The sequence below is a fragment of the Myotis daubentonii genome, chromosome 14, assembly GCF_963259705.1.
Source record: "Myotis daubentonii chromosome 14, mMyoDau2.1, whole genome shotgun sequence".
NCBI classification, from domain to species: Eukaryota; Metazoa; Chordata; class Mammalia; order Chiroptera; family Vespertilionidae; genus Myotis; species Myotis daubentonii.
The window spans coordinates 37642668-37662838 of record NC_081853.1 but is presented as its reverse complement, the minus strand read 5'-3'; the positions used below and the strand labels follow the sequence as shown (position 1 = coordinate 37662838).

At 38.0% G+C, this 20171-nt stretch overlaps 1 protein-coding gene across 6 annotated transcripts in view; it reads left to right on the top strand.

Annotated features, from left to right (window-relative positions):
- SATB1 (SATB homeobox 1) overlaps positions 1-20171 on the top strand; it is a 101729-nt gene that overhangs the window by 24125 nt on the left and 57433 nt on the right. For 5 of the 6 annotated variants that reach the window (XM_059664057.1, XM_059664059.1, XM_059664056.1 and 2 more), the window contains exons 3-5: positions 3492-3668; positions 4441-4567; positions 5329-5452. In XM_059664057.1, the coding sequence (XP_059520040.1) occupies positions 3492-3668; positions 4441-4567; positions 5329-5452 (428 nt within the window). Of the gene's footprint in view, positions 1-3436; positions 3669-4440; positions 4568-5328; positions 5453-20171 lie in introns of all 6 variants that reach the window. The other variant, XM_059664061.1, reaches the window with a different exon arrangement.

Genomic DNA, 20171 nt, shown 5'->3' with positions numbered 1-20171 from the left:
GAATTGTTGGACATTTAGGTTGATAAGGACTGAATTCAATATAATGGTCTTTAGCTACCCAAGGCTTCCATGGATAAGGTGTAATGGAAGTAGAGGATACATGCGTGGCTATTGCTTGTACTTGCCCTGCTTAAGAATAAGACACTGGCTTTTCCATAAGATTCGCTAGTTGTAAAAGACAGGTTCAGAGGTAATGGAAATCTTGTGTGCTATGATGTAAAAGTTTTGTGATGTCATTTTTGTGGCTTGTTTTCTTAAGAGCAAATGCATTATTTAGCAATGAAAAAACCTGATAATTCTAGTTTTTATGTGTGCTATAACTGGGTATTTTTAATAAAAGGAAGGGCAGATTTAGGCACGTTTACAAGGGGAGGATGTGTAACTGACTCCTTTCTACCCATTTCATGTTAAGTTGATGAAGTTGGACAACTTTGTGTTCAACACTTGTTTATGTAAAGCAGTGCCTGTGCTGGTTACAATGTGTGTGCCTCATAATGGTCTTTATTTTGTCTCTGAATAAATGTGTATAGGATTCAGATTTCCCTTACATTTGCTAAGCAAAGGATAAAAATGCCATCTTTTAGCAACCGAGAATATTAAGTAGATAAAGTTAGAAGGCAGAGGAATTTCATTGTGTTTGATGCATAACATTTATCATACAATCATTTATTTTTTCCTTGGTTTGGCGAAAACAAAGAATATATTGATCCTGAAATGAACAGACACAGCAGACCGTATTGTTAGATCTTTATCTATTAAAAATGGAAAAACAGCACTTCAGCAAATTCTTTGGCCTCTACTCATGATTACCCTATTTATTGATTGTTTGCCAAGAATGTATGCATCTTAAGAAAGCCAGGGTAAGAGCATTAAAAATATAATTTATTACGGCTTTTCAAACAGAGTGCATTAATATTGTACTGTGAAGCACTGGGGCTCTATAAAAAAGACTTTCTGACGCCTGCAAACATATAAGTTCCATAAATTCCTAAATAGGAGATTTCAGCTGTCTCTGGTATTATGTGATATTTGCACAGCAAACTTCTAATGCCAGGACAGTTTTAGACAAGGATTCTACAGACTTCACTGCTCCTTATGGCAGACGTGCTGTTTACACAGGCTCATAAACCTTCAGCAAAAGCTTCTAAGACTGCCTCCAGGTTTAAATCATGCGGTATTTTTAGCAGTCGGCAGTGGCCAGTGCACTCCCCCTTTAATGCTGGAAGGTTATGAAGTTGCTGTAGTTGGAAGTCTCGCCAAACACTCGCACAAATAATCAGACAGTTCAGAGAAGGCTCCTGTTCAGCATTACTCCCAATAGCAGGAGGGCAACCGTGACAGTTTGCTGGAAGATTTAGCGGCTAGGCTTGTAATTAAATGATACTGTTGTCACTTTATCAGTAGCCACCTTTCATTACCTACGGGGTCCCGCTAAATAAAGCCGAAGAGATATATCCAATATATTTCAGTCGTTTGAAAAACCCACAGTGATGTCATAGGTCTAAGGAGAACAGCATGTAGTAGGACAAGTCAGTCTCCTCCTTGGAGAGGAGAAATCAATGCAAATGTTTTTGTTGTACTAACCCAACTCTTTGAAGACATCAGGACAGGGGGAGGAGAAACCAAACTACAGTAATTTCACTTCCTGCTCAAAAGATTTTTTTTCCCCTTACAGCATTGCCTTGATAGTGACTTATTTTGTTTAATTGAAGAAGGTTCTGTGCTTATTTCAAACAACAAAAATCACTGAAGTCTTTTAGTGGTGGTGGTGGTGTGTGTGTGTGTGTGTGTGTGTGTTTAATTTTATTTTTTGTGTCTGGTTTCTGTTTGACAGGTGCTAGATAAAAAATGTGGCTGAGATGTGGCTTAAGAAAAAGGGGTTGGATGTTTTTGTTTATTTGTTGAGGAGATTTTGCCAAAGTACCTCCAAGCCAAGAAAGAAATCACCAGTTTGTATATTGCTGTTTTTGCTGTGGTCTCCCCAAATCTTCTGATCCCTGGCGGATTCTCTCTCTGGTATAAAACAGCCGAATGAATGACAAGAATATTGGCAAGCTTCACGGCTTGCTTTTGTATGCCTCGCCTGTTGGATATCTCCGAATGAGTTTGTGAGCTTTTTTCTAAGTCAACCTAAAGGTTTTGGTGCGCTTTTTTTTTTTTTTTTTCTTTTTCAGAGCTAGAATCTCTTGTGAACAGTTCACTGAGGCTTTGGTGAAGAGGCATGTGTAGAAAAATGTAGCTGTTTTACTGCCAGCTTTTGTTTGCAGAATAGAGCACTTTTAAAGGGCATCTCCGGTGTCAGTAGAAAATCCCGATTTTTTAGCTCTGGTTGGCATGCGCTGGACATCTTCAGAAGTTGGTAGGATTCTGCGAGTCCAGAGGGCAGAGCTTAAAGAGGCATTAATGTTACAGGACTAATTGAGGATCCTGGGTGCCCTGTTAAAGTAACCCTTGCCATCATTTATGGTAAAGATGATACCCTCCTGGCAGTTTGCCACAGCGCAGTTCAGATGCATCTGCTTTTAACCCTTCTGCTTATCCCTGGGAGTCTGACAGCGCGCTCGCCGCGTGAACACCTTGAGTGCTACAGCATTCCCTGATTTCCGTTTCCAGAAGCCTTTTTTCTAACCCCGCGGTGGCCTGTGCCGATTCATCATCTGGCTACTGAGTTATTACGTTGGATTAAAGTAAATAGAGAGAGAACATCGAATCTACGCAGATTCCTTGATCCTAATATGTCCTGATGAGGCCAGTTTCCTTTTCCCGCTCTCATTTTCATCCCATTTACTACAACAAGACTGTTCATTTTAAAGACATACGGCTACTGTGATATCTTCTTAGGTAGATTAAATGAGGAGCCCTCAGAATAAAAATCTTATTTACCTACATTATGCACATATTGAAATCATATATTTTGAGCATCAGTTTGGTTAAGTTTTGCGTTCCTTTTATGGAAGCATTATGAAGTAAAATCTCTAAAAAGGAAGTAAAAGGCTAATCACTTTATGGCCAAAGGTAATTTGTTTGGGCACAAACAAGGGATAGTTTAATATTAACAAAAGCCTGTAGGCCACGTGAAGTTGGTTCTTGGGAAGACAACTGGAGTGAGTCAGGTTTGCACACTGTCCATATTACCACTCACAACAGATCAGACAAGACACCTACTTCTCTCTCGTCAGCAGTATCATTTGATCAGAAAGGTAATTCTGCATTCACTCATCTTCATGGCAGCAGAGCCCCACTTACCCTCGGAGCAGGTTCACATACTGTTTCCATATTTCTCTCTCAACTCTGAAACAGAAAAGGTTGTATATGTTGGTGTGTGCGTGCCTGTGTGTTTCTGTGCCCTGTCTGCCTGGGAAACAGTCTCTCCCCTTCTCTCACTGTTGTGAAGATTTATTTTCATGGCTTCGTGTGTTTTTTTTCCCTCCCCCAGACTGTATTTCTGAAGATTGTTGGTTTGCATCTCTTCCTCCCTGTCTCTTCGATAGGAACTATGCTACCGGTGTTTTGCGTGGTGGAACATTATGAAAACGCCATTGAATACGATTGCAAGGAGGAGCATGCGGAATTTGTGTTGGTGAGAAAGGACATGCTTTTCAACCAGCTGATAGAAATGGCACTGCTGTCTCTGGGTTACTCGCACAGCTCTGCTGCCCAGGCCAAAGGTAAATGACGCACGTGCGGGGCCGGGGAAATTGCTTGGCATCCTTTGTTTACCTCCCAGGGAAAGCACTGAATATTTTTTTTATTCAAAGAACTGTAAGCTGTGTATGATGACACTGGTTCCTTATAGACTGTGGCTTTAAAAAATTGGCTTAATTCAGTTTGGTTTAGTTAACACACATTTTGATCATGTGGAATGTCGAGGTAGATTTTTTTTTTTTAAATTACTTCAGCTGAATCATTAGTATGCTTATTGACCTTAATAATCTGCTCCACTGAGGACCCACAAGGAAGTGAGGAGCGTATTTGAGCAGATGGACTGTTGAGAGTCAATTTGCATTTATGACTGAATATCTAGTTCTGTTTCTTTTATTCTGTTTCTGATGGTTTTATGGGCTGTAAAGTATTTTTCAATGCTGATTCCCTTTGCAGTAGAGAATCTTATCTGAATCGTAAAGCCATTTAGAACTGGTTCAGCTATGTCTTATTAGAACTTCCTGTAAGTTAGGAAAACGTGGCCAGGGCATCGGTTTTATTGATGGGGTTTGATTTCCAAAATAATAAAACAACCCTACAGTCATTTACATAATTTCACAATTTGGAAAGCTGAGCTATGAATATTTTCACTGACCTGCCTTTTAGAGGGAAGGGAATCATTCAGACAGAAATAACAATATTGCTTGTGGTGGGGGCCATGAAAGAGAGAAAAAACCTACCAGATGCATTATCTGAAGGGTAAAACCTGTAGTGACATATTCTCTTTATCTGGAATAGGGCTAATCCAGGTTGGAAAGTGGAATCCAGTTCCACTGTCTTATGTGACAGATGCCCCTGATGCTACGGTAGCAGATATGCTTCAAGACGTGTATCATGTGGTCACGTTGAAAATTCAGTTACACAGGTGAGTCAGGACAGCGTTCTAGGGGAAAACATTCTAGTTACCTGATATTTTTAACTAAAGCATCTCTGGTCAACCTTTTTATTTCAATACTCTGTGTTTCAGATGGGTTAATTAAAATTGATTTTGTTACCTTACCCTTTCTGCTTTATTTTCCTAACTTCAGTGTAGAATTTAAAAGCATCCCCCCCCACCCCCCAAATCTGTAGGTTTGTGCAGGTTATCAAAAGACGAGACTTTTTATATTTAGTCAATGAAATGATGCATTACAAGAAGGCATTTTACATAAAGTTTACTTAAGAGAAAAATATTTTTGCATATCATGAACAGTGCCATCTGTGTACATTTTGTGAAAGAATGCCTTGTTCGCTCTTGCCGCGGCCTTGTTTATTTATATAGATTTTTACCATTTTAATTCGTATGAACGGAGTCACGAAAGGAAAATGGTTAATACATTCATGCTTCTCCCTGCTTGCTCGTGAGAAAGCAGTACACCTTAAATTGTCTTCCCAAGCGCATCAGAGCAGGAAGGTAGAAGTAACATGAAAAAATAGCCACCACAGGCAGCTGATGTATAATTCATGCATCGATACAGCAGATGTGTTGTATAAAGTAATTAACTAATCGGAACAATCAGGAGACCGAGAGCAATCTCCAGATGCATCTGTTTGATGCGCAAAATGAAATCTGTCTGTCTTAAAGGAATGTTTTGCAGCGGGATGCAATCTTGTAATAATCCCCTTTCTAATCTCTGTCTCACATAGTTGCCCCAAACTCGAAGACTTGCCTCCTGAACAATGGTCGCACACCACAGTGAGGAATGCTCTGAAGGACCTCCTGAAAGATATGAATCAGAGTTCGCTGGCCAAGGAGTGCCCCCTTTCACAGGTACTGAGCAGAGCGTGGAATAAATAATAAGACATCCCGGGCAGCCCTGATGTGAGGTTCCATGGGGCTCCGTAGTCTTAAGCAACCGATATCGGAAGCGAGAATCTGCCAGAAATGCAAAGTGGCTTGACCACTGGTGACTTTTAAAAATACGCCTGATTCATTCTGAACAGAGCCTTTACACTTTTTCTCCCTTGGGAAAAGAGCGAAGGAAAAACGGCTCAGCAGACTCTGCTGGCTTGCTTTCCCATTCCTCTTCTGAGCATGGAAGCTCCATTCTCCCCAGTGCTCTGATGTAGGGAAGAGTAAAGGCAGTAACACTTCCAGGAGCCTGCAGTGAATGGCTTTGTAAGTGTTAACGTGGAAAACTTCATCATGCTGCCTGAATTAAATAAGAGTTCAGTTGTCTAATACTTAGCTCATTATAAAAATAAAGAGCATTATAAACTACAAAGAGCATTTGTAGTAATAATTATAAAAGTAAGAATAGAAATCTCCTGTAACTAAAGGTTGAGTAGCTATAGTTCGTTAGGAGTTTCTCACTAGTTTGGGGCATTGTTGTACCTTTTTCCCCCCTCTGAGGTGCCTGTCATACCAATAGGAATTTTTGGAATAAGACAAAGATCCATTTTTATTGTGCTTGATTTTTTTAGAATGAATTTTGATGCAGAGTTACTAAAAATGTAGAGAGAGAGAGACCGCCCCTGTTTTCAAATGTAAAAACCAAACATCGTGTTGGATAGTGCTCAGCTAATTTCAGATTAAAAACAAAACAAAACAAAGATGCTATGAACCTGCTTTTCATGGGCTGCCTGTGGGGTCACTACATAAATGTGGTAGAAAGCCAGCCTTCAGTGCCCAAATGCAGCGCTAGGTCATTCTGTGACATAGCATAATTAAAGTGCTGATAGAACTAGATGTTTAAGGTTTTCTTTTAGTTCAAGTTTAAAATGTAATTCTGAATGTCAGTCTGTCAGTCATGTGAACTTGAACTATACGATTCTGCTACAAACATTTCTGCAGTTGAGGGAGCCTTTAAATGTGTGTCTAATGTGATGCTCATGAAGATACAGGGCACCTTTGGAAGGAAGCTTGTGGGCTTCTGTGCTACCTTTTCGTGGAACCTCCATGCATTGCAGGTTTGCTGCAATATAGCCCATCAGTATTCCTTTGATATTTATTAGCAGTTATAGGAGCAAAGCAAATGAATTAAGTTGATAGATAATGATGACTTGCTATGTTCTTTTAAGGTGAGCTCTAGCCACAGGTAAAATATTATCTGTGTTGTTAAATGTTAGTTTCTTGAAATTCAGAGCAACTCAAGCTCATTTCCTTCTATCCTTCCTCTTTCACCCGTGGAGTAGAAAGGATATGACTTTATACCCCTCCAAAATAATTTAAATTAATGAAACACGGAAATCTATAGGATGATAGAATGAAGCAGGTGACTCTTAACCTCTGGACTTCGGGTTTTCCAGATAACGTGCCACTTGGTTACTAGCATTTGAAAATTGGAAATGTCCTCGAAATAAACTTCACTTTTTTTTTTTAATTCAGAGGTAATACATGTAGCAACACCCAGAATAGGAACCTCAAGTATCTTCATGTTACTAAGTGTCCCATTGATTTTGGAAGTAAATTCAGGCAAAGATTTAACACATGTATTGTGAACTGGAGGAGGAGGATGCAAGTACAGTATTTATCAATATAGGCAGTGAGAACTCATTATTAAATGACATCAACATTCGGCCAGTAAACTCCACCTCACTGTAGCTTATAAATATAATTGTGAATTTACTTAATGTTATCATGGGAAATGAATTGAATACAGGCAGTTATAACATTAAACCGAATGACAAAATGAAATTCGGGACTTGGTTTTAGAGTCATATATTGGTGAATTCCTATAGAGAGGCCTTTAGAAGATCGTGCGCACACGTGTGTGTGTGTGTGTGTGTGTGTGTGTGTGTGTGTGTGTGTAGACTTTGCAGTAATCATTCAGTGGTGAAACTAGGCTGCATCTTCAACATCAGTTGTAATTACAGTCATCTTTTCTTTAAAGAAATCTATTGAAAAAATGCATAGTTGAGCAGTGGCAGCAAATATTTGAAATTAATTTAATATTTAATACTATGAAGAAAGTGCAGTCTGTTGTCTAAATGAGGGACTTATTCTATATTCTGTTACATCATCTTCTATCCTTTCTGTAAAATAAACTCCATGAATCTGATACTCAATTCAGAATGTTTTAATAATGAACTATTTTCCATTTTTCTTCTATTTTATTTGCTGTCATAAGTTATTAAAGACGAGAAATTCAGGCTCTCTAAGGAGTAAGCCAAAAATATATGCTGAGTTTGGCAAAACTGACCTTTTCTTTCTCCTGTGGCTAAGATTTGGTGATGAAGATGCTATGGTAAAATAAATAAATAAAAATAAATAAAAAAGCCGAGCAAATAAATATTGTCTCGGTCTTGTATATTACGGGACCCAACACCAAGAAATCCTGTATTAAGACCTTTTGACCCCCTGTGGAGATTTGATTCATTCACTTAAGAACTTTCAGCATACAATTCAGTGTTCATGTTTTGCTGTACAGTAAGAGTTGTTTAATATGATAAAATAACCTTGTAGCCACTTAGGGCTACAGGATCCCCTAATACTATGTTTAGCAGATGTCTACCCTGTGGGCAATAGACTCCCTTTACCGAGCAGAGGCCAGGAAGGAATGGGAAGGGGAGCCAGCAGGAATTTGCCTCCTGGTGTCTGATAAGCCTGCCTCCGATTCTCTTTGGAGGACTGTCTCAATCTTGCTAAAGCAGAAGTCCATTTGGGACTTGGAATCATAGAACTAGGACATGTTACTTTCCCAGACTTCTCCTTGGACAGATAGAGGAGCCAATGTCCCCAGAGAATAAAGTCAAAATGCTGGTTACTGACTGACCCAAAAGTCCTTTCCCAATGATACATTTTAACGTAAGTGCTGATTTTAAAATGCATACTTAACATTTTGGTGCAGTAATATTTTCTTTGATAATATTTGCAAAGTTTTCTCCAGCTGCAGAGGTTCCATAAGTGTGCATGTGGTTTCATTTATAACTCATAGCTTTCGTTATTTGCAGTACTGCTTTCCTATCATAAATCTGCCCAAATAGATTGACACCCCTTTATTAAGTTTTGGTCCCACATGTTTGTTTATTTTTGTAAAATGTTCTAAGACATAAGAAATGCCTCGCTTGTTACAGATCTGAGGTTGGGCGTTGTATCGTTACTCTTGCTTTTTTTTTCAGTGGAATGTGGTTAGATAAGTTGGATGTTGAATTCTGAACTCCCAGTAATGCAGAGAATGAAGTTTGACTCGGGGACCAGAAAACCTGTGGTCATGAGAACTTTGAGATTGTAGATTCGGGAGTTGAAAAAATAAACATTTTGCCTTTCATTTTGATTTTAGTTTTCCCTGAAGTTTTAGAAATGGAACTTAAATACTGGAGATGATATATATATATATTTTCCAATACAAGGATAGATTTATTTTGTTGAAAGTATCATAAGTAAACATCAGTTATTACTTCTACCAGCCTAATGCTTTCCTTCTGAAAATGTTTAAGTCAGATATTTCTGAGAGATTCTCATGTGATAGGAGCATTATTACCACCCATGCACACCCCACACCGGGGTGCGTGCGGGACACACACACACACACACACACACACACACACACACACAATCACCGCCTTCACATTTGAAGGCACTGCGTTATTTTCTGTTTCTCACCTGGGGAAAAGTAGCTCCAAGCTCAGGCCCTACATAACCTAAGTAGGAGTTGACATTTTTATTTTCAAGTAGCAAAGGCTATAGAAAATGAATTCAAATGTGAACATTCCATTTAGAAGTAATATTGAGAAAAAGGATTTTTGGGTTTTCATTTTCCTGCCAGCATCAGGGTCTAATATGTGTTAGATTTTTTTTTTATTATGTATTGGCAAAACAGATTTTTTTTTTTAAAAAAGGAAACTGTGCTGCCCTCCTGGAGCTTAGCATTTAAAATTTAACTCTGCTGATTCCCTGGAACTTAGACATTTAATAAACCCGTGTTCAGTTTATTTTCATTCTGTATTATAAATAACACTGGAGCAACAATTTTAAAAGCCCTGTTTGTTACATATTTTTAACTGCCCTTTGTAATTTTTTTCATAACTTTGGCACTGAAGTGACATTTTAAAATATTTTTTGGGAAACACTGATAATCACATTCTCTCAAAGGAACAGGCAGCATCAGTATTCATATATTGTATTTCATGTGAGAGCCTAACCTATGACATTCATTCACATATTTACATATTTATACACTCAGAAATTTCCAGTGAAATAATAAGGGTGACACACCTTAATAGTTGAAGTAATAATAGTTAATTTTGATTTAGTGCTTTAGTATCAAGAGCACTTCTATCATCCCTGTTTTATATTTTGCCATTTTCAGTTCGGGAACCTGAGGCATATAATGTTTAAATAAATGCCCATGGTTACATTGCTAGGTGAGGGGCAAGAATTCATACCTGGAGCTTGTGAGCTTAACCAGGATTCCTTCTTGCTCACATATATAGTAAAGGACTATTTTTAAAAAGGCGTTCTCAAATTAATTTGATGTTTTTATAAGATAGTTAGATTTCTAGGAAGTACTGATAACTACTTACAGTTTTCCAGTTGTCTTTATTCTCACTATTGAAATTTTTCTTTAACATGTGTTTTTAGATCTTTGATTTTGTTGTTTGTATAATAACTTGCTTTTTAAAAGAACCATCATCTCGTACCCCTAATTTTGAGCATGAGAGGGTGATTCAGCCCACAGGGGCTGACTTCTGGAATGATGTGGTATATTGAGGTTCCAGAAGATTTGAATGTCACAGCTCTGTGGCAGTCACTTCTCCCCCCCCATCCTCACATCCATCTTGATCAGTAGGTATAATGGAGCGAATAGCCCTTTGTTTTGAACCCCAAGACCATGTCAGACATTTCATTGGAAACAGTGAGCAGTTCTTGAGTCTATCTGAAAGTATAAACCAGTGATGGAGAACCTATGACATGCGAACTCATTTTTTGGTTGATTTTTCTTTGTTAAATGGCATTTAAATATATAAAATAAATATCAAAAATATAAGTCTTTGTTTTACTATGGTTGCAAATACCAAAAAATTTCTATATGTGACACGGCACCAGAGTTAAGTTAGGGTTTTTCAAATTGCTGACACGCCGAGCTCAAAAGGTTCGCCATCACTGGTCTAGACCTTAGTCATCCATTGGACTGACTTTAAGGATGAGGATATAACTGGCAACTCCACTTAAAACTAGAAAGTTTCCTGCCCTGGCCAGTGTTGCTCAGTCGGTGGGAGCATCATTGGTGTACTGGAAGGTCTCGGGGTTTGATTTCAGGTCAGGGCACATACCTGGGTTGCAGGCTCTATCCCAGATGCCTATGGGAGACAACCGATTGATGTAACTCTCTCTGTCTCCCCTCTCCTTCTCTCTCTCTCTCTCTCTCTCTCTCTCTCTCTCTCTCTCTCTCCCCCTCTCCCCCTCTCCCTCCCCCTCTCCCTCTCCCTCCCTCCCTCCCTCCCTCCCTCCCTCTCTCTCTCTCCTTCTCTCTCTCCTTCCTCTAAAATAATCCACACCAAACAAACTAGAAATTTCCTGTTTGAAGTGTGCTTGTAGGATTTTGTGCCTGCATCTTCCTAGGGTAATATTATAAATCTTGTTGCTAATTACCATGTATTTTGGGAAATAGCTGTATTCTTTCCTTTTTTTAAAATTAAAAAAAACATCCCAGTCCTTACCCTACTGACCATGGGAATTCCAGCTTGTGAATATCTGCTTTTCCAGGCACTGAAGTACTTGATACTAATTGGATTTTATTACCACTTTCAGCAATTGTATTAATGGCAAGGTCCATAATGGAAATAGTAACCAGTCTTATAGGCATAATTGTGTGTGAATTGCTAAACTTACACCAAATAATTTTTTCTGCCTCCTTTTTTAAACCAGTTATTACTTCATTCTCACTGTTCTTGGGAAAATATTGCAACACAACATATTTCAGACAGTGAGATACCTGCCCGTGTTAATATTATAATACATAGAGTCTACTGTAGAAGTGTCCTCTAAATTGCAAGTTTTACTTTTTGAATCTCATTTTTAGCTGCTTTAGACACATAAAATTTTTACTGTAGCTTGATGTTAGTTCTCTATAACCTTTTAGAAATATTAATCAAAACTGGCTGAACTTAATAAAGCACCTAACTTCCAGTGGATTGATCTCAAATATTTTATGGCCACTATCTTTTCACAATAGTACAACATAAAAGAGTTTAAGCCATGCCAATTTTGGGATGCTTAACAATGTGTAAGTACTTCATTTTCACTTAATAGGTTTTTTACCTCTGCTTTGTTTTAGATCTTGAACAGGTTTCCTTTGACCTCAAAATCACTAATGCAAGAAAAATTACCATATCATGAGAGGATTTCCCTTATTTTTTTTTTCTGGTTTGTAGAATAATAAATACTTCCAAGGCTTAGGAGTAGACATGGCCTGGGTGAAAGCCTATTAAATGCTATGTTCTAATTGTGTGTGTGTGTTTAAGTTAACTGGTACATGCTAATTAATCTGGTTTTCCTGCTAAAACAGAGCTAGCTTTAGAGTGCTTTTTGAGTGTCTTTTTTTTACAATTATGACTTGAAATTTCAAGCTGGGCTCTATCTGGATTTGCTTTTTAAACCTGCTTTATTTCATGTCAAATTTGGGCCCCGTACAAACTCGTACACAAACAAACAAACAAAAAACAACCCTAAGTTCAGGATAATCCAAACAAACAGATACACCCAATTTTTTGTTTTTCTTTTTCATTGGAAACCATTTGATCATCTCAGGCTCTGAGCATAGAAAACATAAGAGAGCCTTTAACATAACAGGGGAGAGCTCAGCCGGGCTCTGCAGCTCATTGCCAATTGAAGTAAGGAACGTTCTGGCTGTTGGGACTTTTAAATCTAGACTTAAAAGTTATTTGTTCTGTTTAGCATTTTTAAAATGATTCTATTAGGAATTGTATGTGCTTCAGTTTTAATTTTAACTCATAATGATTGTAAAGCACCCTGGGATGCTTGCGCGAAGGGCACCACAGAAATACAAGATTGTGTTGTGTTCTAATGTGCAGCGTTATTATGGGGTGCTGGAGTTTCATCGTGGACAATTCCTAAGGTTGCAGAATCCCTCCTCGCAGGAAGGTGGCTGACTTCCTTTAACAGCCTTTTTTTTTTTCTTTCTCTCATTCTTATTCTAAAACTTTATCCTCTTCAGTCATCCTCTTTACTTCTTTAAAAAAGAAATCTTGTATTGCAGTATTTTCCCATGAACATGCTAATCTAATTTAATTTACTCAGAGGAGTTAAAGATGCAAACCAGATGATAGGGTGAAAGTGAAGAAAGAATGAAGCTTTAATTGTTAGCATTATTTGAGATCACATTCGTATCCAGATGACAAGACAGGGAGGGTACTTCCTCATTGGGTACCACTGACTGTCCTGGGCTTGTCCTGTTTTACTGTCAATTCAGCATTTACTCCCAGGCAATTAAAAAATATGGAGCAAACGGAAACAAGTGTTAACTATTTGAAACCTCACTATTTCCCAAAACATATTAAAACTCTCCAGGATTATGTTAACCGAGGACAGAGCTTGATTGTGCTTTCTTTTTATTTCTTAATGGAACTATTTCTTGAAGTAATACATTTCTTCAGAAGCTTCATTCTGTTGCTCGTATGTGAGTATTTGTGTGTCATTGGTCTTTGTCATCGCTGATTCGTGAGCTATTAGCTTTCATTCCATGAGGTCTGTGAGCTTGGGCAAATGACTGCCCATGCCTCAGTTTCCCCATCTGAAAAGTGGGAAGATCGTAGTACTAATTTTGCAGGACTGTTATGAGAATGACACGAGTTAATACTTGCACAACATTTAGAACAACACTCAGTTCTAAAGTGTTCAGTAACCTGAGTTGTTTTTCTAAGACATGGGATGGAGAGTTTGAAATTGCATTTGTGGGTGCTGCATAGCCTAGGAAACTTTGCTGGTACGTAGAAGATTTGATGTAAACTTCCTTTTTATAGAAACAACCAAGAACTTTCCATTTGTGAAGAAATTAGAGGACTGTGTTATAACTCATTCTCACTTCTTGAGGGATCCTTTTAGCATCGTTCGTAGGACCATTAAAAAGTTTCGATGTATTTTAAAATGGAAGTGGGGGAAGACTTGAGCCTTGTGCTCTAAATAAGCACATTGGCAAGTTAAGTAAATATGACACTTTAGATGCACAATGTCAAAAATATGAAGAGGCCTCATGGGAATATCTTCTGGATGTGAGTTCCCCCAGTGTCCTTTCCTTTAACTTTCCCCACCCCACTCCCCATTCTCAGACTCTTACTCCCTTTCTGTACGCATCAGAGTGCTTTCTTCGTTGTTCTGATATTAACTGGACTAACTGGTCTCCCTGTGTACACTGTAATTGTCTGTGTACAAAAGGGATTGTTTTATTCATCATCACAGTCATAAATGCTGGCACATGGTAGGATCTCAAAAATATGTGTAAAACTGAAATATCCTCATAGGATTTTCACCATGTTAATTTCATGAACCAATAAATTGTGTCAGTAGTTTTATTAATTGTATTTTATCTGTAGTATCCTAGCTTACAAAATATTTTCCTGTTAGACTTCATTTTGAATTTTCATACCCAAGAGCAAATTGCTTCTGGATTTTTTTCTAAGAAAACCTGCTTACATTACAAGCTGTTACATATTTTTACTTATATGTAATATTCTTAAATATATATGTAATGGAACTTACATGTTTGTAACCTGAACATAGTTTTGACTGAGTACAGGGGACCCAGAATTCTAAACAAATGCTATAAAAGACCTAATTATACATCACTATTAAGCACAATCTTTAGCACCATATTTCTCTGCATTTTAAATTTTTCATAATTGAACATATATTTCAGTGTGACTAATACTTTTCCTTTTGTCTCAATTGTGCTATAGTTGAAATCCACATTTTCTTTTACTGAATCTAAAATCTCTCTTAGTTAGAAAAATCTCTTCACTAATATTTTTAGTCCCAATTGTCCATTTCTCATATTTAAAAATAAAATTAAGAGGGAAAACTTCAATAACACAGTCTAAATGATTTATAGACAAAGATGCTGATGCTGCCAACACAGAAATGCTAACAGCCAGGACCACCCTGTGTGAGTTCACAATGTCCATTCCTCAATTGATGTGCACAAGTCCACAGTTGGCCTTGAAGACTCTGGTTAAGCCTGTAAACTTATAATGTATATGTCAGCTATAAAGGTCCTGGATCACCTGAGTTTAGAGAGAGCTGCAAGTGTAGATAACTGTTCAGTCATTCCAGAACGCGCCTCAGGGACTTCGCTTTCCCACCCCCCTCACCAGCTCTGCCGAGAGCACACACCTCCAGTGATGGACGGGCTCGTTAATTCACGATGTCTAACCCGTCCACCATTTGTGAGGTTTTTTTGTTTGTTTGTTTGTTTGTTTTTGCCATTTCACCACAACAAAATCGGTGATTATTAGCGTATGACATTTTCCCCAAATGAAGCATTTTTGTAATATTGATAGAGATGAATCTGATTAGTTTGGTTTTTCTTTATGACCTGATCCAGAGGTGACATTGACTTATATTTATCCAGTGGATGTGGGAAGTCTTAGTGGATAGCTAACAATAAAACACAGAAATCAACAACATGATTTAGCCCTTAGTCTCCTGTAAAATCTTGGATCAGGTCTGAGTGGGGTCCACAGACCCTGCGATGGGCTTCCTAGGGTTTGTGCAGACCTGGAGGTTATTTATAAGGAACCTTTGGGAGCCCCTGTGGGGAGAGCTTCCCTAGGATTTAGGAGACTCCCAGAGTTCTGGAGTCTCCATCAAAAGCTAAAAGCCAGACTGTTTTTTCCTCCCCAATTTTTAGGTGATGTAGCTTAAACTCTAATAGTGTTCATGTAAAGAAGGAATGCAAAGAAGGCATGTAAAATCCGTGAAGAGTTACAGAACCTAATTCTAGTGTTTACTTTTAGAATAATGGATTTTTCAGACTACTTCCCCCCGCCCCTACTCTGTGGCTTAAAGCTTTTCAGTGTGCTCTATTTAGGACCCCTGGAACTTAACACAAATTTGGTATTCTTTTTTTCTGCTATTTCTAAGCACAGATACTAGAAAATTTGATCTCCCTAGAGGATGGGAGATTTAACCACACAAGGATCATCAGAGTAAGAGTAAGCAAGCATTCTGCAAATGTGTCAGTTGATGGAGATTTGGAATTTTAGGAAACAGTTTTTGTTATAAAATCAAACTCATTGGATTTAGATCTATCTAATAAAAAACTTGTACAAATCCTATTTGGAGTAGCATAATGTTTAACTTAGTGATGAGTAAATTTTTTGTAATCGTATATAAGCAAGATACCAAGGGGCTTTAACCATTCTGAAAATAAACTCCAGTTTGGGGATGTTTGCATAGTGAATGCCTAAGAATGGATGGTGTGCATGACAGTTGCATCTTCTTTAGTCACTAAAGGAGACCTTCTAGGACCTCTATTTGGGAAGACATAGATTTCATACAATCTTAAAGCTGTTAGAAGGGGCCTTGGAGAATACTTCAATTCCCTTCATACTGCAGATGAACAATTGCAAGCCTCTGTGCAGTTAATTTGAAATATTATATGCCCTTGGTAATAATACACCTTTTAACCAATATTTTCTAATTTAAGGTCTTTACTAACATATTCAATTAGTTTGAGTAAGAAGGTTTCAGTGTAATAAGAAAAATCTAGACAGGTACTTACACAAAAGAACTGAATAGAGAATCTGGTCAAAGATATTATCTGGGTCTTAGTAAAATTACTTTAATTATGTGAAAAAAGCCATATGAACTGTGAACCAACGTTTTCTTTTTAAAAAAATTATGAATTGTATATTTAAATAATTAAATAAAATGTATGTGTTTGAAATGATCGCATTTTCATCTCTAGGAGATATGCTAAGAAAATTAAAACCAAATTGGATGTGTTCTCTGTGTGTGCTTCCTTTTGTATTCCTTTAGAGCTTTGTATTGAGTTTCCCTTTTTAGTGCATCTTAGTAACCCTTGTGTGAAAATGCCATTTTTCAGGCACTGGGATTGATCAAGATGGCAAGAGCCATAACTATGACAATTGGAGTTTAAGTAAAATTTAGACGTGATTAGCCTCCTCTCAACAAATTGAGATTCTGAATATGCCCCAGTTGTATCTCCCAAGAGGATAGCTTAGAAAGCAATAGAGGATCCAGAGGGAAAGATTTGGGGAACATAAGCTAACATGCACAAACAGAATATTACACTTAGAAATCCTGCCATTTGCTTCTCATAAATTGAAGCCCATTTCCCTTCCTTCCCACCCCCAAATACCAGATGGGGACTACCTGTTCATTTTCAACAAATTCGTTCCATGACACTATCTCACATGATGCCTTTTGGAGCTTGTTTGCAGTATTAGCTATCCTTTGGAATTAAAAGAAAACCCAATTTTGTGAAAATTCCTATTAAAATTGTATTTGAATGAGAGCTGGTTCTGTTTGATCTGAAATTTAAGTTTGACCTTTGAGTTTTCCGCATGCATACATGAAGACTGCTGTAAAAATTCGGGCCATAGGCAGACAGGACTTGGAGAAATGAGAGGAACATTGGAGTGTATGATGTTGCACTTCTCAAAAAAAAAACGTAAAAGAATAGAGAGCCAGCAGTTTGACAGATTGTTCAGTAAATGCTCATTTTATTGAAAATTATAAAAAGGTGCTTAATGCCTCTGTGCCATTAATACAATACATAAAAAGGTTACTGTCAAGATTAGTGTTCCAGTTCTGAAAATTAACTGTAGAGCTTTATGCATCTCTCTACATCGACTTAAAAGTTAAAGGCTTCTGTGTGTGTGTGTGTGTGTGTGTGTGTGTGTGTGTGTGTGTGTGTATATATATATATATATATTTATATATATACACATCTGCAGACATTTATCTTGTAAAACAATTATTTTAGACTTTATGCCAGAGACATTAGCAGTGATATGCTTTCATTTAAAGCATGGACATAATTGATACATATATATGTATGGATCAGACAGGGTAGAACCATGAAAATTGCCTTATAGAATTAAACCTGTGCAAGTTGATTTCTCTTGCTGCCTCTCCAGAGTATTCCAATTCAAAACATACATTCCTCCTACAGAAAAAGATATTCAGATTCCTTAGTTGAAATTAATTAGCATTCAGAAACCAGATAGCATGTTTTTGGGTATTCATGAGATCTCTGTTTGAAAAAAATGTTTTTAACTTGTAGAAATGTGTTGCAACACACAGATGGGAAGAAAAAGAAAAAAAAAATCTCTTTAGCAAGCACTGTGTGTAAAAGGAATATTACATTTTGCACGCTCCTGATTGCTCTGTGTAAACAGTTTTTGACATCTGTCTTTATAGTTTTCGAGGAGAGGAAGACTTTGTTAAAAGAATCATTTTTATACAGCAGTCACCATTTCAGTCTTGCTTTACCTGTATTATGAAAGCAGATGGTCTGCATGTCTTTTGAATATTTATAACTATCAAAAACAATCTCTTGCTATTCACCCTTAGGCTTATGAGATGTCAGGACTGTTCTGGTTGAAAAAAATCATCTTGGGTGTTTACAGAAAGAGGATTACATTAAGCTGAAATGACTATACATTTTCCAGTTTAATATTTGTCCATCAGCTGTTTAATCGTATTTAGATAATTGTGTAAATAAGACGTGGTAGCCTTTGCCCTCTTTGCTGATGGAGCCTGAAAGCTTTAAACCTGGTGAACCACCATTTTGTAGATTTTTCCTGCTACCTTCTCTGCCTCAGTTAAACCATCAGCAAGTCTTCAGTAAGTTTGGATCATGATATTGCAGTCCTGTTTAAAACAAAACAAACAAACAAACAAAACCCCAACAGCGCACAAAACGCCAGTATGGAGATCACATGCAATGCTAGGGAGTTGCTGGCTTCCGGTACAGGCTGTTTAGTGTATTAGAGTATATTGTCATATGCAAATAGGGTACCACACTCCAATTACCCTTTAAAGATGACATGGCTTTCTCTTTTTTTCTCCCTGAGCATGCAGAGCTCTGAGGGTATTTTAGAAAACTTTTGGTACAGTGGGGGTTAACTGTTTTTTGACTGGAAGCTGAGCAATCAGAGATAACAGATTTTGCTGTGGTTGGTTGATTTGGCAGAAAAGCATGAACAGTTTTGGTTTAAATGATTGAATAACCTGATTAGCATTGTTTTGGGGTGGGTTTTTTGTTGTTGTTAAAGGCACAACAAAGCAATTTTAAGGGTAATCAGATCACTGCCTTTCCCCAGTTGATGAACCTCTTTTTCAGAAGGCTTCACCTCTCCCTAAAACCTCTTGCTTGGCTACTTAAGTCGAAAAATAAAACCGTCTTTCCTTAGTTTCTGAACGCGTTATAAATGTACACCTCCGGTGAATGTCCCGTTCTAGTAGGGATTTGGAAGGATATAACATTTTGAAAAATTATGTAACCTCCACTGATTCCTTGTGGGTGTTCTGTTTGTTGTTTGCTTTTTTGTGTTTCAAATTTAGAGACCTGCAGTATTTTTTTGAGCCAAGGTCCAGAAGGTTCTCACTATATCTACGTCAGGCTTTAGAAAAATTCCACCCTTACCTTTTCACAATTAGAAAGGTTATAAATAATGTATGTGGCTGCGAAGGAAGCTCAGCCTGTGGCAGATGGCATCATTCTAGAGTGCCGGGGTTTCTGCGAAGATGGCATTCTTTCAGATCGGAACTTCAGCAGACTCCCAGAAAGAACCGAAGCCCCTCCTAGGGCGTAGACATGTGCTTTATGGATCTTAGAAAAGCTTACAACTTGGCTCCCAGGACGAGAGTATCGTGTCACACTGAGGTTGTGAGACCCACGGCCAATTTCAGCTGACTTTCAAATTCTGTTTCCCAGCATAGGAAAGCCACGGCCGATTCACTGGTCGGTGCTGTGTGTAGCATTTGAACTGGGGATCTAAACCGACTGAGTTTTGTCAGCCTGAGTCCTTTCTTCCCTGAACGTTCATCTTTTACACACACTGGCCACCGGGTGGGAAAACTTGCGATAACAGTGTGTCTTTCTCCAAGTGCCCTGGTGTGTCTTTCTCCGAGTGCTCTGGAGAGCTCGTATAAATAGACATGGGAGAGGACTGGTTCTGGAATGACATACCCAGCAAGCACGGTGACTTCTGAGACATCTGTGCCGTTGCATTTTGGAAAAACTCGGGCAGGAAAAACTCTTGCAAACGAGTGAACAAAGATTTTTTAAACTACGAGTTTTATTGTAACTGCCAAAAGTGATGATTTTAAGAGTCTCATTTAACAAGTAAGCTGCCATTACCTTTAAGTATTAAGGACAAGAGAGAGAGATTGATTGATTGATTGATTTTCTGGTAGTCTGCAGTAATGGCTTATTTCAGTGTCCTTTTGTTGATCAACTAATATGTTCCCAGCCCTGAATGTGATGAGTGCACACTATTTAGAGATGAGAACCAAGGCTCTAGGAGAAAATCCACAGCATGACAAGTGCTATCGTGGTACC